The 26519-nt window shown below is 37.6% G+C and overlaps 1 protein-coding gene across 1 annotated transcript in view; it reads right to left on the bottom strand.

The window, feature by feature from the left end:
• Nucleotides 1-25278, bottom strand: part of actr3 (actin related protein 3) — a 46730-nt gene extending 21452 nt beyond the window's left edge. The window contains exons 1-2 of the mRNA XM_008109634.3: nt 24985-25278; nt 1682-1737 (exon numbers count right to left, since the gene is read on the bottom strand). Of these exons, the coding sequence (XP_008107841.1) occupies nt 1682-1737; nt 24985-25028 (100 nt within the window). The 5' untranslated portion in view covers nt 25029-25278. The remainder of the gene's footprint in view (nt 1-1681; nt 1738-24984) is intronic.
• Between the last annotated feature and the right edge of the window lie 1241 nt (nt 25279-26519).

Below are 26519 nucleotides of genomic sequence, written 5' to 3' on the forward strand. Positions count from 1 at the left end.
CTTCTGGAACATGGCCATACAGCCCGGAAAACACACAACAACCCTGATTTAAACATTCTGCTCCTCAGCCCTTTTGTTTCTCAGCATTCTGTTTTAGAATGTTGCTGGCATTAAGCCATTACATTATTCAGTCTCTAACCATTCAGTCTTCTCATTTTTTTAATTTTTTGTTTTGTTTTCAAATGAACTAGCCACTGGTAATATTACATCTGCATCAGCAATATCACTTAACATTCCTAGATCAAACCACAGTCTGTAATAAAGCAAGTGAGTCTGCTCTATCTATCAAACATTAAATATTAGTCATCGATGCCTTAACGAATAGATGATTCCCTTTTGGGCAAGAAAATTGCAACAATCAACTACTATTCAAGTAACTACTTGCAAATTTGGCCTCAAGGAGAGAGAAGCAATAAATTGTTTAATTAGTTCAATTTTTGTTACTTGTACTTGTATGACTTAGACTGTTTCTTTCTCTTTGGAAAAAGACAAGAAAATAGTGTCCACAAAAGAGTTCAATAGTAGCTCTCCCAAGAATAGGGCTATGTTTCACAGGAAAGACAGAAAAGCTACAGAGGAGGAAAATTGGAAGACACTTTGAGAAAATGAGGGGAATATCATGGCATTCTTGGATGTGCATGGTAGATGGGGAGAAAGCAGGGTTCTCACGAAGTCGTTCAGCTCTAAAACATTTCTAAGGAGTCATTGTGCAAGCATAAGATCCTATTTGCGAGGCTCAGAGATCACAACAAAGAAAAAGCAAGACCTACAAGGCAGAAGAAGCCAGCAACTCAATGCTCATTGGTTTCTTAGATCCAGAGCAGAAAAGCACAGACATATGACGACAATATCCTGGATCACTAACTTGAGGCAATCATTCCAACAAAACCCAGATTGCAATTTGGATCTTGCCAGCTGTTAATGTTCCTGTCATTAAGCTTATTTTAATCTTGTTGCATCTGTTTTGATTTTTCAACTAGTCAGTGAAATTAAACTTCCTACCAGGACAGGGCTGCACTAATTGGTCATCTAATGACATTACTAAAAAGGTTAACAGATCTCCGAGATCTAGTTAATTGAGATTTACATTCTAACCAGAACAATGTTACTTAAAGAAGCAGCCTTTAATGGAAACCTTTTAAAAAGTCCAATGGAATCCCTATTATATTAACTTCTAAAAATGAATAAAATGCAAACGTTTTTCCAGTGAATTTGAAAAGTTTTCCATTGCTCAAAATACTTATCACACAGAAGACTGTTTAACTCTGAAATTTTGATGCACATTTTTAGAACAATAGGTTTAAATTAAATAATGGTACAGCAAAGCTACTTTTTTTCATGTCAGGAGCAACTTGAGAAACTGCCAAGTCGCTTCTGGTTTGAGATAATTGGCCATTTGCAAGGACTTTGCTCATGGGACTCCTGGATGTTTTGATGATTTTACCATCCTTGTGGGAGGCTTCTCTCATGTCCCTGCATGGAACTGGAACTGATAGAGCTAATCTACGCTCTCCCCAGGTTGGATTCGAACCGGGAATCTTCAGGTCAGCAACCCAACCTTGAAGTCATCAGTCCTGCCAGCACAAGGGTTTAACCCACAGCGCCACCAGGGGCTCCAGCAAAGCTATTGAATAGATCTTTAAAAGCAACTGCCATTTGCTAACAAGTAAACTAAACTTACATGAAGGGATGATGAATTGTGGTTCTGTATTTCCAGCATATCCCAGTTTAGTATACCTGCAAAAACAAAAACAAAAAAACCATGTATTAAATTACAGTATCTGTAATCAATCAAAAGACAGTATGTATAGACCAATGTCACAAGAATAAACAAAAATATTCGCTCCTGTTGATTTTTTGTGTCTGTGTCAGGAGTGACTTGAGAAACTGTAAGTCGCTTCTTGTGTGAGAAAATTGGCCATCTGAAAGGATGTTGCCCAGGGGACACCAGATGTTTTTGATGTTTTTACCATCCTTGTGGGAGGGTTCTCGTGTCCCCACATGGAACAGGAGCTGACAGAGGGAGCTCATCTTCGCTCTCCCCTGGTTGGATTTGAACCAGCAACCTTCAGGTCAGTAACCCAACCTTTAAGTCATCAGTCCTGCAAGCACAAGGGTTTAACCTACTGCGCCACTGAGGGCTCCGGCTCCTGCTCCTGTTCATATGCAATGGGTCCTCCAGGTGTGTGAGATACAGATCCACAATTTCTATTGACTGTGGCTATTGCACCCCATATTAATTAATGAGGATGATATAATCTAGACACATTCAAGCATGCACTTTCACATAATTATAATTTAATAAGAAGAGAATGTGAATGTCTGTCTTTTTATATCTGTGGAGGGTCCCAGAACCGACCTATGTGAATATAGAAGGCCCACTGTGTTTCATCAATGTCCAGAGCCTGGACATCACTTTATATTTAATTCAGTAATTTATCTGTTTAATATTGTGGGTATCAGAACTTGGAAACGACAAGCTGAACCCTTCCTCCTCAAAGCAAAATTTAAGAAGCAAATCTGCAGGTTAATAGCAATCGATAGCTCTAAGATGCAATGAATATTCATTAGCTTTTATATTGATAGTTGTAGGGGGAGAGGTGTATGAAGAAGAATAAGATGGCTGAAAAGCACTGGGATTGTTAGACACTGGGGTGACAGGAACTGAATTTGGGGTGCCCAGACCCTATATGCATGTCATGCAATGATTTTTGTAGAGCGTATTTCTTGATTTTTAGTTAACATTAAGGGAGTTAACTGAACAGTGTGTTTGGTATCTAGTCTGACACTCAAAAGATGTTCTGTTTAGAATGCTATACCCTTGATTTCTCTGTGGCCACTGATTGCTGCATTTCAGTTTTGCAGTGGAACAGTTGTATTTGAAAGATGAGTAAACTCTATACAACTTGTTACAGATGGATGACATTTAAAAAAATGAGAGAGACAAACACAAATGGTAATTGAAAATTTTTAGACCAAATGATTTAGGAAGGTCTTCTATCTGAGAGACTGTACCACAAGTGCCAACATCCCCTGCTATCAAATTGTATAATTTTGGAGAACGCCAGGGTGAAGTAAGGAATTCAACTAATGTATAATTTTGAGGGAGTCAATAACAAAATGTGCCACTAGGGGATATCCATGTAAACCAAACTTATCCTCCTCTACAAATCTCAAGTTTCCTTTTAAAAAAAACTGTTTAATTAATTAATTAGTGACAGCATAATAAATCAGTTTGCATCCTAACTGAACAAATCAATACAATATTTTAAACCTCATCAGAATCACTGATAACTCTTACTTAAGGTTTTTACCATAGAAATAACAAATCAGTTTCAGATTTTTCATAGGGTAGTTTATTGATAAAGCAAAACTTTTATCTTTCAATACAGAGCTACACCAAATGGTGTAGTGCAATTTTTCTAGGTAACAATTGAAAACAACATTGTACATGCAGGAGATATGTTAAGAGCTTAAAAAGGTCATAAGTTATTAAAAGGTAAAGGTTTCTCCTGACGTTAAGTCCAGTCATGTCTGACTCTGGGGGTTGGTGCTCATCTCCATTTCTAAGCCGAAGAGCCGGCGTTGTCCGTAGACACCTCCAAGGTCATGTGGCCAGCATGACTGCATGGAGCACCGTTACCTTCCTGTCGGAGCGGTACCTATTGATCTACTCACATTGGCATGTTTTCGAACTGCTAGGTTGGCAGGACATGGAGCTAACAGCGGCCGCTCACGCCGCTCCCGGGGTTTGAACCTGGGACCTTTCGGTCTCCAGCTCAGTGCTTTAACGCACTTCGCCACCGGGCCTTACTCTAATGATTTACAACTATTATATGGTCATAATTACAGCAAAGTAATGTTTAGAAATAATTTTATTGAGTATATAAATATTCATCCATTCATTTCTTAGATTTCTCTGTATCAAATGTCTGTTCTATCCTTCATTTCTCACCTTTTCTCTTTTGTAATTGCTGCATCATTGATTGTTCTTTCCTCTAAAAATTGCCATATTTGCTAATTAAATGCAGAAGCTTTGAAAGAGATTTTAACATGCCTTCCTGCATTGTATTTTTCAGAATCCAATTTGCTTACACCATCTGGAAATCAATAAAATGTACTTTCAGTCTGAATACTTCATCTTGTTCCTGAAACCTGTATTTTGGTCTAGAAAGAGCTGTAAAGGGACTGTTTAGATTTTTGTACAGTACTTGGTTTAGTCCTTTGTCATTTGAATCATACTCACAAGAAACTAGGACAGAGCCAGAGAGCTTTCAAAAAGACTTCGGTACTGTTAGATACCATTAACCTTTTCCCTAAGACCTTTTTGTGGGACTACTGCACCAGTGTACATGTTTCCACTGAGTTTTAAAACAATGGCACTGCAACAATTCAGGAGAAAGAAATGGACCTCATCTTAGCAAGAAAGAAAGCAAAACTGAATTAATGTGCTGTTTCTGCTAATGGAAAAAATATACAAGTGTTTCTCAAAGATACAGTGTAAACAAAATGATCTCTAGAGGAAAGGAGATTTGACGTTTTGTAATAACATGTGACTGATTTTGTTAATGGATCGAAGCTAGAAGATGTTTAGATTTCACATACCCCCCCCCCCTCATATTTTTCAACCCTTCTCTAAGAAGGGTGAAGCAGAGCACTGTTGCACTACAATGGCAGCAGGTTATGTCCCCCTCGGGGAGGTTATCAGGTTGCTTTCTTCATATGCAACTCACCACATCATCCTATCATGAACAATAGGATATAATCTTTCCTTATCACTGACTTAAGCTTTAGTGTGCAATTTGTGGCACCTTGATAGTGCTGCAGGACATTCCTTACATTTTTCTTCATAAAATGCACAAACATTCAAAATTAAACCCCCTTGTCCAAATAGTTGTGCTCCATTAAATGTAGGGAAGCCCTCACTCATCCAATCAACATTTTAGATGAAATTATTGGAGGGAGGGAGTGTAGATGTGAAGGATAACTCATAAACTCATAAACGTATCATCTACTACATAATGGTAGATGTGCAATCTGAACAAAGATTTTGTAGGTACAAGCTTCACTATTTGCTGACCATCACCATTTATTAAGTATGGTCTAAAATAATTTTTAAAAAACATTTCTCAATTAAGCACTATACAGTGTTTTATTAACAGCACAGACATAAAAACAGGTTAACTGTCACCAGCTATCCTTGAAAAGGCTGAATGAATCCCATTCCCCAGTGCATGCAGAGTTAGATGAGCATCTATAGGCATTTATGGTCTCCAGCAATGCCATGCACACCTATTATATATACTGATATACCTGGGGGTCACATAAAATTTTCTCAAGTGAAAAGGGGTCACGGGTGAAAAAGGTTTCAGAAGCCCTGATATAAGCAACATCAAACACATCAGTTCTAACTAGTAAAGCAATTCTTTATCTGAAATCAAAGAGAACAGTTAAATGAAGCCAATGAATCACTTCAGAAAAAAACAAATCAATTAAAATCAACAAACATCTGCCTCTTCATGACTCAAGACAATAATAGAAAGCAGCCCCTACTGACTGAGTAGGGAAATAAACTCTCAAATTTAGGTCAATTAGGGACAAGCAGGACAGGGATATCTGTATACAGGTACAGTGTTCCCTCACTACTTTGCAGTTCACTTTTCGCAGATTTACTGTTTCGCAGTTTTTCAATAAACTCTAAAAGACTATTATAAATCATAAAAAATTACAATTTACAGCCTAAGAAAGGGAGGAAGGAGAAGCTGAGGGGGAGAGAAAATGAGCCCAAGTGACAACGGGAGGAAAAGGAGGCGATTTATCAACACACGATTGGTTGATAAACACTTAAAATAGTGTATAACTACTAAAATAATGTATAAAATTTAAAATAAATATAGTATCCCTACTTTGCGGATTTTCACTTATTGCGGGTGGTCCTGGAACCTAACTGTACACTGTAGTCCCTAAGTTACAAACATCCAACTTAGGTTCAATTCCTAGTTACAAATGTGGGGGATGGTGACAGTAGGTAAGTCCGGAAGCGGATGCACCAGCCAGCAGCGTGTACCAGCCTTTCGCAGTATCTGAAAATTTTTACATGCACAGATAAAAGGAAATAATATGCTAAGACAAACATCTGCACTAGTTGCAATTAAAGCAGAACTCCATGCACATTATATATATATATAAGTCATTGTTAGTATAGTGTGGGGTTAGACCCACTGTGAGATTTTTATTGATGTCTCTAGCCTCATTAGAAAAATTTAATCTAATTTCTTATCCATATTACAAGAGCAAGTGAGAAGAAATTTGCCCCTAGGAAGAGAAATTCACTCCTGTAAGACTTATCATGGGGAAAAGGTGTCTCCACTGAAGCTTAACCACCAATCTTTGTTTCCATGACAGCCCAAATTTTTAAAAATCCAATTGTCACAAGGACAGATGGTGACATGAAACCATCTGAACAGGGGCACAGACAATACAACAAATGTTGCAGGGATGTTAACCCTTTCCTGGGCTATCCAAAACTAAAAGAAATTGCCTGGGGTTAGATGTTAAAATGCATGTTCCAACTTACATACAAATTCAACTTAAGAACAAACCTACAGAACTTATCTTGTTCATAACTCAGGGACTGTCTGTATTTAAATGATGATTTCACTTCAGTTTGATTAAAGACAAAGGAATGTATCGAAAGCCATGAACAAGCTGGTGCCAATAAACTGAAATCTGTAAACATACAACTATGCCTTTAGCTTCAAATCAACAATTTTCAAAAATCAAGAACTCTGTGGGGAAAATTATCAGCCTAAAGCACATCCCAACTGTTATTGGAAGCTAGGTATGATGTGGCCTGGTAGGTATTTAGAGGATGGACCACCAAGAAATACAGAGTGCTGCGATGCTATATTTGCGTGTAAGCCACTCTGAGTCCCCCTCGTTGGTGAGAGGGGGCAGGGTATAAATACAGCAAATAAATAAATAAATAAATGCTATATTTCAGAAGAAAATCATGGCAAACCACTTATGAGCACTCTTTGTCTACAAGAAAGCTACAAAATCTATGGGGCCATCAAAAGGTGACAAGAATACACACGATTGTGGACTTTATAAAATAGACAGTAAGCTTCCATTAATATTTTACAAATTTTATAAAATGCTCAAACTGCTACTCCTTGACTACCTTTCTCGTGAAATTGGTCACACCCATAATTAAATGTCAAGCACCAAGGAAAGTATAAATCAGTTTCCCATAAAGTATATGGCAAACTGACACACTACACATTACACTTGGCTGAATTGCAACCAAGTTTCAATCAATCATTCCCTATAGCATTCGGGAAGTATTCAAAGTGGTACTCACATTGGAGAAGGCTGCTTTTCCAAGAACACATTTTTTATCTATTTCATATTTCTAAGATATATTGCAAAGTTCCTACAGATATGGAATAAAGGCAGTCCAGATATTTTTTGAAGGAGAATACAGGGACCTAATATTTACTCCATGTCACCATACCAAAACATGTGGTTTGTACCAAGGGTTATAAGATCAATGGCACATTATTATTCTAAACTTGTACATTAATATAATTATTTTATGTTAACATTAAGTTCTAACTTTATATAATTTTGTCTTATAATGCTTTAATATTATTACCTCTACCTACAAATCACCTACACATATGTGGAGAAGGAGGAATAAATTAAAGAGAGAACATAATGCCTCTGCAAATATATGTTGTCAAGTACATAAATGAGTCTCATCACGAGGCAAGGAAAAGTAAAGCTCAGTTGGCTGTCCTATCTTTACAATACCTTTGTTGTAAATGGATTAGTTTAGATGAGAGTTAAAAATTACACAAATTAGATTTATACATACGGACTGTACAGACTTAACCCTATGTGTATAGTACTTGTAGAACAGAAGAAGGACAAAGTATTTAAATAAAGTTGGGGGCCAAGCCATCACATAAAACTAGCAGTTTGATGCCCCTGGTTTTGCATTATCTCTTCCAAAGCAAAAAACAACACACAAACAAAAAAACCTGGGAAACTGATGACATTTCAGAAGACTTCCAGGACTGGGAGTGACTTCATCTCACTTCTGGTCACATTGGGAGTGTTCCATAGGATTCTCACCTCCACAATTGCCTATACATACTCTAGAATGTGGACCTAGTCGCCAGCAAGATGCAACATGTCTATTTGTTTGGGAACTGTCTTACTCTTCTAAGAAAGTTTCTACATAGTCTTTTCTAAGCCACACTAACATTTACCAAATTCAGATTCTGAACTGATAAGAATTCACATAAACTGCCTGAAATTGGGGGGCTTTGGTTTTGGCAAGTACACCATATATAGGATGAAATAAATGTTAGGTAGTGCAGAAAATAGGTAGTAAGGACTCCTGGGACAACAAAGAGACAGTGACAAGAATTATTAGTTTATTTTTCAGTCTATCAAATGCTCTCTTTTGCTCAGAGACCTCTAGGAAGATAATCTAAGAGATGGTAGGCAAACCTTTTTAAAACAGACTTATGGATACTCTTTTCCCATAATGATCAGGAACATCAGACATACAAAAAGGTTCAGCTATTCTCAAATTACAATTTATGACTCCTTTATTTCTTTCAACATCTATGAAACATTTTTCATCATTTAATCTACTGAAAAATCTTGCATTAATGTCTAACTAAAACCACTAACATTTGCAGTAGTTTTAAAATATACAGTATTCCAAACAATTTGTGTTTCTAGACTTAGAAGCATCAAATTAGGAACAGAAAAATTCTGCTTGATTCAGCATACAGTACTTAGTTTTCAAAGTAATACATTCCAAATAGAAAAAATATAACCTTTCAATGCCACATGAATTCATAGAAGTACTATCTATAGGAATTACTAGAATGGCGGAATAGAAATAAAGGCATTGGCTGATTGTACATATTTTTCAATACTGAAAATCCATAATTCAATCACAGTGCACATTTCTAGTGATACAGGTGCCAATCAACTAAACAGGGTTTATATCTGAAGAAATAAATACAGGATCAGGCTTTCATATAGGAGGATTATGTTCAATAAAGAATGAAATGTAAGAGAACAGACCAGCACTATAAAAATAAGATCAAGAAAACATGACACAGAAAACCATTCAAGATGTTAAAAACTGTTTAATAACGATGTAGGAAGTGATCCACTCCATACAAATAAATCCTGAAGTTTAGAAGGAAAATGCTAAGATATACTTCCAGTAAAGTCTAAGCTCAAATTGTACAGTTCAGCATTTCTAAAAATATTCAGCTACTTTAGCAAAAATGAAGAATGAGTCATGAACACAAATAAAAGTATTGGCAGACACTCAGGCCATTCAGTACACAGCCTGAGTTTCAACTCTACTACTATATTCCTGTTCAAAGAGCTAAAACTTCTCTTTAAAAATAGCTGTCTCACAATTACAACAATAAGAAGGAGATCACTGAGTCATAATAAAAATCAAAAGACAAGGATACAGGCAAGGAAAAATATCCGTAAGCCTCCTAAAGGTTGATACAATAAAATATTTTAAACTTCTTTAAAAATCCAAAAGTGCATTAATCACTCTTGTTACTGATTTTTACTCAATACCTATTTGGGCAAACCATATTTTGTGATGCAATACTCCTAGAACAAGTCACACAAGCAAAATGCAATTCATTCATGAAGCAGAAAAAGACACTCCCTAGTTTCAATTAAGTTTAGAGTAACAAACAATATGCTTTATTGAATTTTGGCATTAGCAATATGTTACTTATTCCAGAATGTTTTACAGTAATTTCATGCACTGTGGTTCTCCTCTAGTGGCCACTAGCAACTGGGCTCAGGCTTTCATTTATATGTGAAAATGTGACATATAAACTATCAAAGTTTGGTAAAACCTAGACACCTAAAGAACCTGTAATTCCAAGATATGACCTATAAAATCACTTTAAAATAATGGTTAACTAAAATCTTTCTTAGTAATGATTTAAAGTTGAAGTACATAGTTAAAAATAGCATAAATACACAGTCAGGAATGTAGGAGCACATTACATTTTTTACATCTTTACATTTTTTCCAAATCTACTCAATCTCCCCACATTGTCTATTCATCCAGAAAAGCACTCAAGCTACACTTGAGAAAGAGGCAAGGCTAAAAGAGAAAAGGAGGGTGAATATGTACATGCTGTCTGTGCACATGTATACACACATATATCACCTACAGAATAAAACTTAATTAGGTTGTCTTCCATTTTGTTTAAGTATTGTTAACATAGTTATATAATATATTCTATCAAGAGGGGGTTGAGAGGGAAGGGGGTTTACCATTTCTGAAGCAGCATGGGAATCCAACACAGGTACAGTAGAGTCCCATTTATCCAACACAAACGGGATAAGGGGAAAAGTTGGATAATAAGGAGGGATTAAGGAAAAGCCTATTAAATAGCATAAATATGTTATGTTATGATTTTACAAATTAGGCACCAAAACGTCATGTTTTACAACAAATCAACAGAAAAAGCAGTTCAATACACGGTAACGTTACATTACTGTATTAACAAATTTAGCACTAAAACAGCGCAATGTATTGAAAACACTGACTACAAAAACATTGGCTACTAACAAACTGACTACAAATAAAGATAGAATTGCATAAAATGAACTTACAGTAACAACATTGTTGAAAATTAAATCTGTAAAAAGTTCAATCCTTGCTGCCTAGAGAAACAGATATGGATCCGGCCGGGAGGCAGACTGCGTTGGATAATCCAGAACGTTGGATAAGCGAATGTTAGATAAGTGAGACTCTACTGTATATCATATGATGCCAGCCAGTAATTTATGATGTGATACTCATTTTATATCTAAAAGTATCAGACTTCCCTCATGAAACTGTGACACTGTTAAGTACAGTCCAAATCCTGTATTCATTAGACCAGTACCACCAGTTTCACTACCAGTATCCATTAAAATATCTCTTTTCTAGGTTCTCCAGGTGATTCTATGGTATGTGTTTGCTAGACATTTGCATCCGGATTTCTAGTTACTAGTGGAGGGAGTGGTGGCCTGGGAGCACCAGCCAGCAGCATGCAGAACCACAAAATAACATAGTTGGAAGAGACCACATGGACCATCTAGTTCAACCCCCTGCCATGCAGGAAAAACACAATAAAAGTATCCCTGACAGATGGCCATGCAGCCTGTTTAAAAATATCCAAGGAAGAGTTTCAACCACACTCCGAGGCAGAGAGTTCCACTGCTGAACAGCTCCTATGGTCAGCTGTATTCCTAATGTTCAGGTGGAATCTCCTTTCCTGTAATTTGAACCCATTGCTCCTGGTCCTAGTTTCAAGGGCAGCAGGAAAAAAAGTCTGTTCCCTCTTCATTATGATACTTTTCACATATTTATACATGAATATCATGTCTCCTCTCAACCTTCTCTTCTGTAGGCTAAGCATACCCAGTTCTTTAAGATGCTCCTCATAGGGCATGGTCTTCAGACCTTTGATCATTTTAGTCGCCTTCCTCTGGACACCTTCCACCTTGTCAATATCTCTTTTGAACTGTGGTGCCCAAAATTGAACACAGGTGAGGTCTAGCCAAAGCCGAATACAAAAGCACCATGACTTCCCTTGATCTAGACACTATATTCCTGTTGATGCAGCCCAAAATCCAGCCTTTTGCAGTCTTTGAAAATGTTTACATGAACAGGAAAAAATAAATAATATGGTAAGACAAAATCTGTCCTGGATGCATATAAAGTAGAAAAATATTTTCTCTTATCTAGTCTCATTAGAAAATATAATCCCACTTCCTGTTCTGGAGACAACAGGAAGTGAGAGGAAATTACCCCTCTGAAGGGAAATTCGCTTCTGTAAGAGTTATCATGGGAAAAGGATGTTTCCACTGAATCCAATCCTTGTTTCCACAACAACCCATTTTTTTTTTCAAAATCCAATTCTCACAGGGACAGAAAGAAAGATGAAACCTTCAGGGACACAGACAGCAAAACAAATATTACAGGAGTGTCAACTCTTCCCTGTACTATCCAAAACTAAAAACATTTTTTGTCTGGAGTTACACTTGCAAAATATAATTGTTCTGACTTATATACAAATTCAACTTAAGAACAAACCTACAGAAGTGATCTTGTTCACAACTCAGGGTATGCCAATATATAAGTTTACAGTGTTGTACTATTTTCATCTTCAGAAATAAATCTTCCTTAAATTTCCATCTAAATTGCATTTCCCCATTTTTAGGGATATGGTGGTAGGATTATGACTTAAGGGTGAAATCAGCAAAGAGCCCATGCTCTCTTTAAGATGTTGTGTTTTTTAGAAATCCAGAATATATCTATTATAGAAAAAATATTTGTGATGGTCTTTTTGAAAAGAACTAGTTTCTAGAGTTTGGCTGTAAATAATTCCAACCAGGTTCAAACTCCATGCTTAGCCAATAAAAATCCACTGAGTGAACATAGGACAGACAGTCTTTCAGAAGGCAACCCCCATCTGAACAAAGAAACCCCACTAATAGAATTATTATAAGTCTGAAATGACTTGAGACCACACAACAACAAGAATGCAGTAGGGAAGAAGGAAGACCACATTACAGATGGATAGACTCAAACAAGAAAGTCATGGCCTTAAATCTACAAGGTTCAAGTGAAGCAGTCAGGGAAGACAATTGAAAGTTGTATCGCTAATCTTCTTGATGATCCCTGGTCTATTTTTAGAATTATTTTAAATAAATATTTGAAAAGGAATTTTTTATTCAAATTTAGTTTTTAAAAATTATTGACTTGTGAACAATTGACTCTTACAAGAGGAACAATGTGTGTGGGGAGATGGGGTATATAATAGGAAACAAACACTGATTTTATACAGTGAAATCCACAACTGGTCTACCTATAAATATACACAGTTCAATGTAAACAGAATGGCAAACTATGCACTCCTCTGCAAAAATAAAAAAAAAATGTCATTAAGGGTTATAAGGATAACCTGGATGATGCGGCAAGGAAAGAATCAATAGCAAAGAATCAACAGGAGGACTGTTCACATCTCAATCACATTTTATATTTTTCCCAGTATACAAAGTCACTCCATGTCTACTGAAAATGCTACTGGGTGTAAATGGCAGGTGTTGCCTAAATCAGGATATAATAATTTTAAAAGTTGCAATTAAGAAAAATAGCACGATTTGGAAATCTCATTTGGCATGAAGGGTTAGCAGTGCCCTAATACATCACTTTTTCAGAATACAAACGCGTGCCACAGTCAGTATCATAGGCTCAGTGTTAGATCCACACTGGGAAACTTTAGAGAGCTTGCTTTAACCAGTGACTACACTCATAGCCTAATTATTTCAGCCCAGTTTGTCATCATGAAGATAAAATGGGCATGCCACTGCCATTTTCTTTTTTTTTTAAAAAAAGAAAAGCTAGGCAAGACGTATAAATCATCAGCCCTCCACTCCAGACTCACAAGTTTACTATTTGAGGATCTGATTATTCCAGTTTGTATTTTCTGCTTAACCAGTTCAACTTCCTCATCCCTTTGTCTGTATCTCTCTGTCCTGCGTCCTCTTTTCCCACCTTGGCATCATGATGTCTCAGCCAGATTTTCAAAGCCACTATGCCTCCACAGGACACTGAACCCAATTTTAAGAGCAGAAGGCAGCATCTATGACTGAATACCTTCTCTCTGCTCTCCCCCTTCTCTCTGTCTCCTGTCCTATCAAAAGCCCCAGCCCACAACTCCCATCTTGGCATCACAATGCTACTGCCAGATTTTCAAAGTGCCTAGGACCCTGAAGCTGATTTTAGCAGCAGCTGGTAACAGATCATCTTCTCATTCCTCTTCCTCAATGATTCCAGTTTTGGCAACACACCCAACGCACTCTTCCACACTGTGAGAGCACAATACCTCAGTTAAAGCCGCACTCTATGATAACATAATGAGTATTGGCAGAAACGGGAAAAGGTGCAAAAGCTCAATCTGCCATCATCACCTAATAAAACCAGCATCTATGTCCTAGGTGGCATATGTGTGCTGTTTTGAAAATCTGGCTGAGGTGTCTTGGTGCCAAGGCAGGAACATGAGCTATAGGCCAGGTCTGCTGGAGGGAAAGGAGTCTATAGTTATGCACGTTTTGGGGCACACTTATGATAATCACAGTTTTACCACTTTCATGAGATCCTGCAAGTCCTATCTCTTGCAAATGTGAAGGGTCAGGTGTAATAACAACACACTCACAATGAATAGCACATTGCTAATTGGCTATGTTTTGGCTTTGTTCATAATTATTTGAAAACAATTAAATGTTGAGTATTCAGTGTTTTATCTTTATACATGTTTTATATGCCTGTATACTCAGGGTCACACAAAAATGTCTTAGGCAGAGACTGAAGGAGAGTGGAAAAGTTTAAGAAGCCCTGACCTAAACCAATATATTCTTTTATTTAGAATAAAGGTACAAATTTCCTATGAGTAAAATGTTTGCAGCACTAAGTTAATGCACACATCCATGCACAATGAAAGTATTATTCAAGTTATTGAATATTTTATTTTTTGCTATAAGCCTAGTGCTATTTACAAAGTGGGAGATCAGAAAGACAAGCTGAACAATAACACAGTTTAAGATGACCAATGGCCTATTCAATGTTAACACAACAGAAGGAATTATGAACTAAAAGAGGGACAATTTCCCCAATTAATATGCTTTGGTCTAAACATTTTTCTCTACCAATGCAGAATTTGTGCAGCCTACAAAGACTGATTTTCAGTTCTGCTTCTCACACTGAATGAATCTTTTATGTAAGCTTTAAATAAATGTGTATTTAGATTCTAAAATGATGGACACAGAAAAGAGTTCTACTCATGCTATTTGTGCATTGAAAGACACCTTATGCACCTAAAGTACTAACTACAAAGTTAATTTCAAAATCAGTCTGGAAAAAGGTATTTCAAAAGGAGTCATAGAATGGCTCTGTAATTTTAAATTAACATGCCCCGTTAGTAGGTTACCAACTCTTACTTTATTATTATTTTTGTTTAGATCTTCCCCCCCCCCCCATTATATTTTATTTCGTACAGTTCTACCAAATATCAATGTGTTAAACATTATTGCCTTAACAGTTGTACATATACCGTATTGTATGATACTTTCCACTTTCGTTCAACAGGCTGTTGACGCAAGTCTTGTTATGTACATCCTTTAAAAATTATTTTTAAAAATTTAACTAATTTTTAAAATATTAAAGCCATTTGTGTTGCCTACCCCTTCTCCTTCCCTCCGACCACATATTTATTCTATACTATTATCTTTTACCATGCACACAATTTTCTTAATTTCTGTTAGATAATTATGTAGGCTTTTTTAACCCATTTTATATACATTTGTTCTTTATTTCATTTATCTTCTTGAGATCATCCCCCATTATGTTTGTTATAATTTGAAACTGGACCTGATCATATAGATAGCTATTCCAATTTTCCATAGTCCATTCTTTTTTGTCTTTCCAGCCCCATGCAATTACTGCTTGTCCTGCCCAAATCATACTTTTGAACCATTATTGTTCTTTTGCTTTGATTCTGGTGTCACCCATTACTTCCATTAATAGCATATCAAAATCTATCTGTAATGGTACTTTAAATATTTTCTCAATCATTTTCTTTATTTTTTTCCAGGAGGGAATTACTTTTGGGCATTCCTACCACGTATAGGAATACCATCCCTTATCTTTACCGCAATGCCAATACATTGGGCTTAATCCCTTTGTCATGTATGATAATTGGGCTGGGGTCCTGTACCATTTTAATATAAATGTTCTTTCCACTTCTTTATACTTCTCCATTTTAATTTTCTTCATCCCCTGCATTATATGCTGTACTGTTTGATTTGTGACCAACTCTGTTTACACATATCCTTGCAATATATTAATCAAGATAGGACTTGTTACTCTTTCTTTGCCATTTCTGAATTCTGTAGAGAGTTATGAATATATTTCTGAATTACTTTCTCCCTTCTCCTTAAGATTACACAATTTGTCATTTCACTATACTGGCAACCCCCTACATTTCTGCCATTATGACACTATTAATGGGACTTCAGACCTCTTTTAATGACATGACTATTATTTTTTGCTGCTGTCACTACCTACAAACGCTATTTTTTTCCAAAAGACTACAAGCACAAATTTAATAAACTGCACAGATGAACACAGTTATCTTCTTAAAGACAATTTTAACCCCATTTCTGCATAACATGTAAGAGAAAGAAAGTAAAATGAGTTTTATTTATTTTATCTTTTGGTGGGGATGTGACATAACGTGGAAGGCAGATTCCAGACACATATTCAGCTCATTACCCACTGGGGAAATTTTTATTTCTAGCTGTTGTTGTAACATGAATTATATAAATGAACATATCATCCAATTTACAACATTTTATACAAAATGAAAATATTGAACAAATTATAAACTGTATAATCTATGCAGCTACTGTATTCCCAGTCAAAATCTTTTAAGACTTCTATCCATGATGTTTAGCTACCCACATGTGGAGGGAAGTTAGTGAGCAAAAGGATATGATTCAATCTATTACTTTAAGCCTGAAAATGCATATCATATTTATCTTTAGGGAGAAACAGCATATAGGACAATGAATAGTACTTAGAGGGATGCAATCTGAATTTCAAGAACCACAGAGGTATTAATGTTATATCAGATACAGAATTGCGTTTTGAACATTTTCTAGCAGAGTCTGAAAGTTGAGTCATTTCGATCAATAAAGTGATTTGAATTTTTAACCTCTATATGGAAACATGATTATTTCCTGCTTCTTATAAAAAGAAGTAAAGTATAAGGGTTAAAACCAGATTTACTTATAGAGTAAACTTGGTGAAGCCAGCATGAATTATGTTAGCCATGACTAACTCAGGTCGCACCAACATCTACAATTCTACTCTAGACATAACCAATTCTAGATCAACCCAATTTACTTCCATACTATGTGAAAAGGAACATGCAGTATTTATTACAGGCTGCTAAATAGTAAATTATTTTATTGCAGAAATTTAAGTTATCAAAAATTGTGAAGTTAACTATGTACTATTGCTTTCAAGCAAAGTTAAAAACAAGGCACGATTTTTACACAAAAATCAGATAATCATTACAAAATACAATGATAAAGGATTGGTTCAAGTGCTTCCATCAAGCTATGCTATCCAAAGTACTACCATTAAGAAATCTTTTGCAAAGACTAGAATAATTAGGCACTAACAATAAATGTGTAAGGAAAAAAGAATGCAGTACTGAGGCAAGTTTTACTACAGAGCAGAACAATATTCAGCACTTGCACAAATTTCAGCTCAGTCACACATACCGTATTTAAAACCGATAATAAAAATTCTCAAGAATGCAAAATGACTTGGAATACTGCATGTTCACCTTGAAGGCACAAATGAAGTATCATTTTCTTTCACTTAGTATTCAACTTATTAACTGAAGATAAACAAAAGTATATGAAGAAATAGCACTGCTGATCTGTTGCAGCATAAAACGGAAGCTAGGGGAAAAGAATCTATCAACATTAACTAACATCTTAGTATGAGCTGTTGTGAATTTCAACCCACTTCTTTGGAGGTCAATCAGTGTATCTGAAGAAGTGGAATAAAAGCTAACCAAATGCATGCCAAAGAAAGACATTTGTTTACCAGCTTACCAGCATGGAGTTCTGAATATAAGAAAACAAAAAAAATAAGGAATTTCTTATGTAACTGACAATGAAGGTATAGTATTTGGGGCTACATTCAGTGTCAACTGAGTAGCAGACTGTTACGGTCACCTTAGTGCAGTGGTTCTCAACCTGTGGATCCCCAGATGTTTTGGCCTTCTACTCCCAGAAATCCTAACAGCTGGTATGCTGGTTGAGATTTCTGGGAGTTGTAGGCCAAAACACTTGGGAACCTACAGGTTGAGAACCACATCCTTAGTGGATGATCTCCATCTTAAAACTGAAGGGTGGGTGTGTCCCTGTTGGTGTTTCTAGACTCTCAGCAACTTTTGATACCATTGACCATGTTATCATTCTGGAACGCCTGGAGGGGCTGGGAATAGGAGGCACTGTGCTGCATTGGTTCCGGTCATACCTTTCAGAAAAGTTCCAGATGGTGGTGTTTGGGAATAGCTGCTTCTCAAAAAAGGAGCGGTTATGTGGCATCCCACAAGGTGCCATTCTATCTCCAATGCTTTTCAATATTCACATGAAGCCGCTGGGAGAGATCATCCATAAGCATGGGGCGGGCTATTATCAGTATGCTGATGATACCCAAATATATTTTTTCATGCCTTCAAAAACAGCTTCAGCTAAGAATAGCATTTCTCCCCTGAATGAATGTCTTTGTAGAAAAACAAACTGAAACTGAATCCAAACACAAAAGAGTTGCTTGCCATCAAGGGTTCAATCTGGTGATGAAGGTATGTCGACCAGTTCTGGATGGGATTACATGCCGCATGAAAGACTATGTTCGCAGCTTGGGAGTGGCTCCTGGATCCATCTCTCCAAATGTCAGCCCAGTTAGGGCTCACAGTAAAACCAATACAATATAATTAAAAACCTAAAAATATACAAACATTAAAATATAATTAAGCATTAACAATATTTTAAAAATAAACCTTTAAAACAAATTTAAAACCTATTCATATAAAACCACAGCACCCCTACTTGAACTTAAAAGCTTCCATCTTTAAAAATATGTAAACCTTCATATTCAGATGAAGATTAATTAGATTATATTTTATCACATTCTCAAGATGAGTATTTAATCCTTTTTTGTGGGATTAAATAACTGAAAAATGGATAACATCAAGATTATTCTTCCAGGATTTTCACTTAGGAATTTCCCAAGAAGTCAGTTCAGCCATGATGTTTCTAACAAAAAGCTACAAATTCTATGTGAAATTTGCTCATCACACTGATAAACCTGTTTTTGCGCAGATGAAAAAGCAGTTATTTTAGGACTCTATAAATCAATATCCAAACCCTTTGCTAAACATTTCTTTACTATATTTAATGTGTATGCTGGCATATCTCTCCCTTAACTGGGACTCAGAACACATCGCGAGACAACTAAAAAAGGTACAAATAAAAACAAAGTAAGTTATGATATTAAATGGTAATTAGGCAAATTAAGAGTCAAATTAGTATAAAACTATTTTTAAAATGAGTAAGTTCAGCACCTCCCACTAAAAGACTTTCTCAGCAGTCAGCTGCTGAAAACTTGCTGAAATAAATAGGGCTTAGCCTGCCATCAAAAGACAACATGGAGAGGTAGCATAGCTTCCCTTTAAATGTACTTCCACAGCCTGAGAGCAACCTTCTTCTGTTCTATGTAATAAAACATGTTTTGAGTTCCATGTATGTGAGTAACATTATGATTAGAAAAATGTGTGCATGAGTACAGGGCCATACTATTTTATCATAATTAGTACAAAGTTTTTATATATGTAAAATTAAGCAAATTTCCTACAAAAGAAAACGTCATGCCCAAGATTCTATATCTTGTTTACAAGTAATTTCAAGGAAGTTGTTTCATTACTAGGACAGTTTCTATTCTCAGCAATGGACTGGACATAAGTGAGGAAACTGAAACCTAATCCTGATAAGGCAAAAGTTGGTCAAAAGTTAAACCAGGGAATAAGGATTCAATCTGTGCTAAATGGGATTGTATTCCCACCGAAATTACAAGTTTGTTGCTTAGGTGTAATCTCGACTTCAGCCCTGAATCTGAATGCTCAAGTTTTCATAATAGCTATGAATGCATCTGCACTGTTAGGGCTAATGTATCCTAATAATGTATCCTAAATATGTTAAATATGGCTACAGTGCACCCATCACTTGAGTATCTTCCACTTGGGCCACTACAGTATAGCACTCTACATGGGGCTGCAACATTTGCTTAATCTGTGTATTATCTAATTTTTTAATTCTACCTTGCTTTAATTTGTTCCAACAAAGAACCCAAGTTAGAAGAAAGGCTGAGTATCAATTAAATAAATGGACTTCAAAAGTTATCTGCAAAATAATATCATAGGCTCCAATATGCAGTAACTAACACATGTCCTCACAACAGTTTATGATTAAAGAATATTTCATATTTATAGAAATGCAAACATTTTAAAAATAAACTGTAATTACAAAAAGTGCATGCTTAGAATCAATGGCCTAAATGTGACGCTGCCTAAGGTCAGAATCCCGATGTGCAAGGTAATAGAATATAATATGAATAGAATATTACCTTACACACATGCATGTGTATATGTATGTATCATCAGGTTCACAATTTATGCATGTTGTACCACCAACCATGAAACAAGTTTAATGCAAGGTAACAATGAAAAAAATTTCATTCTAAAAAAATCACAATCTGGGGGGGGTACCTTTTTTTTAAAAAAAGGTCATCTAATCTCATCCAAGTTACAATGCCATACATCAAACATTACATTTAACTTTACTGTGACATCATGACTGAACTGACAAGCCATATTTTACACTATGCCAGAATTAGAAATCAAGTTTTGTACTATAGTTTGGCATGGTGTTCAAATAAACCAACCTTAATTTCAGATGGTAAAAACCAATGCATTTGAAAGATCAAACCACAATGAGCACAAATCAAAATTTGGTCCATGTCTGAAATGAACCATTCAGATTCATATTCAACCCTATAAATAAATCTTGCAGAATTCTAAGTTTTCACTATGCTGCATTTTTAAGATCTCAATTCTGCAACAACCTCCATAAACACTTAGCTTTCAAAACCCAATTAACGTTTAATTAAGCAGTACAACTTAATACTCCAGTTTTGAAGCAGGGAAAGGAACATTCAGAAGAATCTCAGAGACATGAACCAGGCACTGACTGATGCTCCATGTCTAAGTGGAGATCTGCATTTCTTATTTTCACTTTTAAATATTTACTGCAGCTCTTAGTATAAGCACATTGTTGCATGATGAGTACCTCATAAGTAATCTATAACAGGAATTGACATAATCAGAAAATAAATCTTTACAGGTAAACACAACATTTGTGGACTATGTGAATGAGAAAAAAATACACAGTAGTTTCCAATCCTTGTACTCTAAGAACTATAATGCCCATCTTTACATTACAGCCAATCTCCATCAACAGAAGAGACAGAGACAGATGCAGGGTAGAATGGCATGAGAACAATTCAAGTCAGAGGAGTAGAATACATCATTGGAAATTGAATCTATACATAAGAACCTGAAGAAAACAAATCAATATTCTAAAACAGGTGCAGGACTCATGTAATTAGGCAAGCATCTAGACAGCATGTGCCCATGGACACTTCCAGCACCCCCAAAAAAGTATTCATGGGGTTCAATGTTAAGTGTTAATAACAGTTTCAGCTCCCCCTTTTCCAAAACCCAGCCCAAAACAAGCAAAACAAAAAGGTTACTGGATGTTACTGGAAAATCATTTCCAGTTGGTATCCAACTCTCATGTAGGATAGAGGGCACTTAAAATGGGTCCCCCTATTCTCTATGTGTCTCCTCTATATGCTAAACACAAAAGGAGCTGCTTCAGTACTGAGCATGCAATTCCAGGGTAATAGGATTGGGACTCCCATCTTTCAATTTTCATAGAAATCGTTTGTCATTTGAAAGAACAATTAAAAATTGCCTGTGCAATTATACCTAATACAGTAGAGTCTCACTTATCCAACATAAACGGGCCAGCAGAATGTTGGATAAGCAAATATGTTGGATAATAAGGAGGCATTAAGAAAAAGCCTATTAAACATCAAATTAGGTTATGATTTTACAAATTAAGCACCAAAACATCATGTTAGACAACAAATTTGACAGAAAAAGTAGTTCAATACGCAGTAATGCTATGTAGTAATTACTGTATTTAGCACCAAAATGTCGTGATGTATTGAAAACATTGACTACAAAAATGCGTTGGATAATCCAGAACGTTGGATAATGGAGTGTTGGATAAGTGAGACTCTACTGTATTAAAAAATCCTGCCTTTCAATGGTCAAAGAAGCAGTTACGTGTGCACTGACAAGTCCCTTTACAGAATCTGGAATTAAATCCCCTGCTAACTTATGATTATCTCTACCTCTTTGACCCACAGATCACTTTAAGTTTATAATTCACACCAAGTCCTCAGAGATGTAAAGAAGCCTCATATAGATGGCATAGTCAAAGCTTCATTTAAAAAAGTTTTCAAATGAGAAAACATGACTTGCACGTTAAGTATAGTGTGATACTGAATCATCATAAGTTCACCATACCACCACAGGTTCCGGAAATGTATAAGAGTAGAAAATCAAAAGAATTTATATTTTAAGATTTTCATTATAGCTTTAATTTTAAATAGTCAATGACTAGCTGTCTTTTAGTTATTGAAATTATCATGTGATTTTTTCCTTCTCTTTTTCTCACCTACACATGCTTTTTTCAGATTGAAAAGCAAGCTCAACATTTATCGAGTGATACAACAATAAACTGTAAACTCCTTCTACCCATGTAAATTAATAGGAAAAATGGAATTAAGATTCTGATAAACCGATTATATGGGCTGAAAAAGCAGCTCTGTTAAGTTATCATTTCATTGTTAGATGCTGCAAATATTATCTACATATCAAAATACTGCTGAGTTTTTTCAAAGTCATCTGCATTGGCATGAAGCAAAGGCCATTATAAAAAGAACTTCCCTCACGCCCAGTTTCTTAAAGCACCAAAAAGAAAGATACAAGACACTCATTTCAGGAAGTCCTTGCTTCCTACAGTTGTATCTCCAACTGCTTTGGTTCACTGTCTGCTGGAAAGAACAGCAAAAATAAACTATTTCAGAAAGCTCTATCCTATAAGCAGATATTAAATATTGAGTATTGCTATTTTTTTTCTTGCAACTATCAACTGTAAAATAAGAAAAGCGGTTTCTAAAAAGGATTTAGTTCAGGTTTGACACTGAAAACTGCCTTATAAGGTATAGAAGCCTGAAAGGAGGAAGAGCCTTTGACAAAACTAAGGAAGTTGGTTTGCGCTTGCTCACTAGAGCGGGTGCACTTTTTTTTTCACCCACACACAGAGAAGTAATGCTGAAGAAATGACACATATGGAAAAAACATGACATTGCTTAATAAAGCTACCACTCCACAAGATCTATCTTCAGGTTACAGACAAAAGAGTGAAATACTTTCAAAATTATTCGTTAGCCGGCTTTGATTTGGAAAGCATAAAATATTAAAACAGCCCAAGCTTGATTCTGTGGCTAAGCTGCATGAAAGTGCACGTTTTCATTATGAAAGAAATGGGGAAGCTCTGCTTCCTCAAAGAACTGAAGGGTGAAATGTCTAGGGCACTGAAATGAGTAGAAAAATTAAAGTATGCAATTATAATATTGGCGTGCAAACACCCAGTTTCCAGAGGACATCCTCTTCATGGAAAACGTCCAGTTAGTCTTTAAATGAACAATATCCACAAACAGTAGCTTTGGCACCCTCAGTGACTTTATAATGGGGAGACAATGCAAACCCACTTCCAGAAAGGAAAGAAATAAAGAAGTGCGTGAGAGAGGCCACCGCCTCTGAGGAATGAGCAAAAGCCAATCCCACATATTTAAACCTGGAAGGAGCCCTGCTGTTTTAGGGCGTGACTCCCTTCTCCTCCTACAAAGCCACCTTTCCTGAAGGTGGATGCCTTCAAGACAAGAACAGGCTGAGCAAACCGTCAAAACGACAACCAGGGAGACAGGTCCTCTTTCTCCACCAGCAAATTCCCATATATATAGGGATTTTGCTGGTGGAGAAAGAGGACCTGTCTCCTGGCTGTCGTTTTTGACGGTTTGCTCAGCCTGTTCTTATCTGTTCTGTTCTTATACATGTGTGTATATACATACACACACACACACATACACACACACCTCACAACTTGGTTTGCAATGGGGGGGAGGAAAAGAGGGATGTCAATGAGGTGAGAGGAGGTTTTGAATCATCTGAGGGACGGAAAAGAACCCTGTAGTTTATTTTCAGGGGTGAGTAAAGCAAGCAGGTTGTTGGACCCACATACACAACTTGAAGAGTTTGCAATTGGGGGGGGGGGGGGGGCGGAAAGAGGGATGTCAATGAGGTGTGGCGAGCCAAAGGGGAGGTTTAGCTATACCTCAGGAAAAGGTACACACCCACACACATATATACAACCAATACCCCCCCCCCCCCCCACACACACACACACAACTTGAAGGGTGTGCAATGGAGAAGGGGCGGGAAAGTAGGATGTCAATGAACTGAGGTTTAGATATGCTTAAAAAGGACCTTTTATTTGATTTGAAGAGGGGTTGGATTGAAGCAGGCAGCTGCCCCCCCCACACACACACACACATTTACACATAGGTATATATACATACACCATTCAATACACATATATATCTATATGCAGGCATACATTATATATTATATACACAAATATGTATATATACATGCACCATACAATACACACATATTTATATACATACATTATATATGTGTTATGTACATACACATAAAGATACATACACCATACAATGTCACACATATGCATACATACATTATATACACATATGTATATATACATACACCATACAATGCACACACATCTATATACATACATACACCATACAATATGCACAAACACATCTATATACATGCATACATTATACGTAGGTGTATGGGGTATGTGTGTGTGTGTGCATATAATATACCCAGAGCGGGGCCGTCCCCAAAGGGAAGCGCAATGGCAGCCTTGCCTTTCCCACCCCGGGGAGAGGAGATCGACCTGTCAGCAGCCACCAGGGGCTGGCCTCCTCCGGCCCATTCATCCCTGCCTGCCTGCCTGCCTCCCTCGCTCCCATTCATCCCTGCCTGCCTCTGCCCCTGGGCTCACCCGGTGCCACAGTCCACCACGCAGGCCGGGAGCCGCCCTGCCATCCTCCTTCCCGGGTCGAGCGGCGACGGTGGCGCGGAGGGAAAAGAAGGTGCGGCCGAGGCGCCCGCGGGACTGGCTCGCCTCCTTCCTTCCACTCAGAGGACCGGAGGAGGAGGGGGCGGGGGGAGCGAAGCCACCCACTTCCGCAAAGGAGCCAGTCAGTCACTCCCAGCTTCGGCCTGCCTCCCTCCCCCCCACACTCACTCACTCACTCACTCACACGAGCCCAAAATGGCCGCCTCTTCCGACCCTCCCGGCGGAGAGACAGAGAGAGCGCGAGAGGGAGGAGCCGCGGAGAAAGGGGGAGGGAAGGAGGAGGGGGCGGGCGGGCGCGTCAAACCGAAGCATGCAGTGACGCGCTCGCTGTTCGGGAAGCGTGCGGCTGAGGAGAAGTGGCGCGGGCGGGCCCTCGGCCAGGCTTCTCTTCTTTCTCCCCGCCCCCTCCCCCCCCCCCCCCCCCGCTCACAACTTCCGTTTCTCGCCTGCCTGGGTTTCATAGCCGAGCTCGAGGCAGGAAGGTGAGCTTCTCCAGCAAAAGTCGCTCAGAAGGGGGAACTGAAGTTTAGAAACCGAGAATTAATGCAGTTTAACGCAATTTTAACTGCTATGGCTTAGAATGGTAGGTCATCCAAGGATTTGCAGTTTTACAAGATCTTCAGCCTTGGGTCGATGTGAGTTTTCCGGGCTGTATGGCCATGCAGCAGAAGCGTTTCCTTCTGACGTTTCGCCCACATCTGTAGTAGGCCAGGCAGGAAGAAGCCAGGTTTTGAAGCTGCAAGGCCATTGCAACATTCACACACATCTATGGCAGGCCGGGCAAGAAGAAGCCAGGCTTTGAAGCTGCAAGGCCATCCAATACTAATCAAGCTGGCCCATTGCAACATTCACACACATCTATGGCAGGTCGGGCAAGAAGAAACCAGGCTTTGAAGCTGCAAGGCCATGCAATACTAATCAAGTTGGCCCATTGCAACATTCACACACATCTATGGCAGGCCAGGCAGGAAGAAGCTGCAAGGCCATTGCACCATTGCCTCAGGCAGACAAGAGTTCTTTCTCCCACCCTGGACCTCCCACAGATATATAAACTCCACTTGCCTAGTTTCTAACAGCCCTCACAACCTCTGATGATGCCTGCCATAGATGTGGGCAAAATGTCAGGAGAGAATGCTTCTTGCACATGGCCATACAGTTCAGAAAACTCACAGCAACCCAGTGAGTCCAGCCATGAAAGCCATTGAGTGCTTGTGCCTAATCAAATTACAAAGCCCAGGGTTCTATATCATTAACTAATAACTGATATTTGTCAGACTGTGTGCATCTACGCTGCAGAATGAATGCTATTTGGCACTACTCTTAACTTCCGTGGCTAAATGTCATGGGACCCTGGAGATGTAATTTGCTGAGGTACCTTTGGCAGAGGAGGCTCAAGGCCTTGTAAAGCTGCCATTTCCAGGATCCCATAGAATTAGACCCGATGCAGCTCAAGCTCA

Source organism: Anolis carolinensis, chromosome 1 (assembly GCF_035594765.1).
Source record: "Anolis carolinensis isolate JA03-04 chromosome 1, rAnoCar3.1.pri, whole genome shotgun sequence".
NCBI lineage: Eukaryota > Metazoa > Chordata > Lepidosauria > Squamata > Dactyloidae > Anolis > Anolis carolinensis.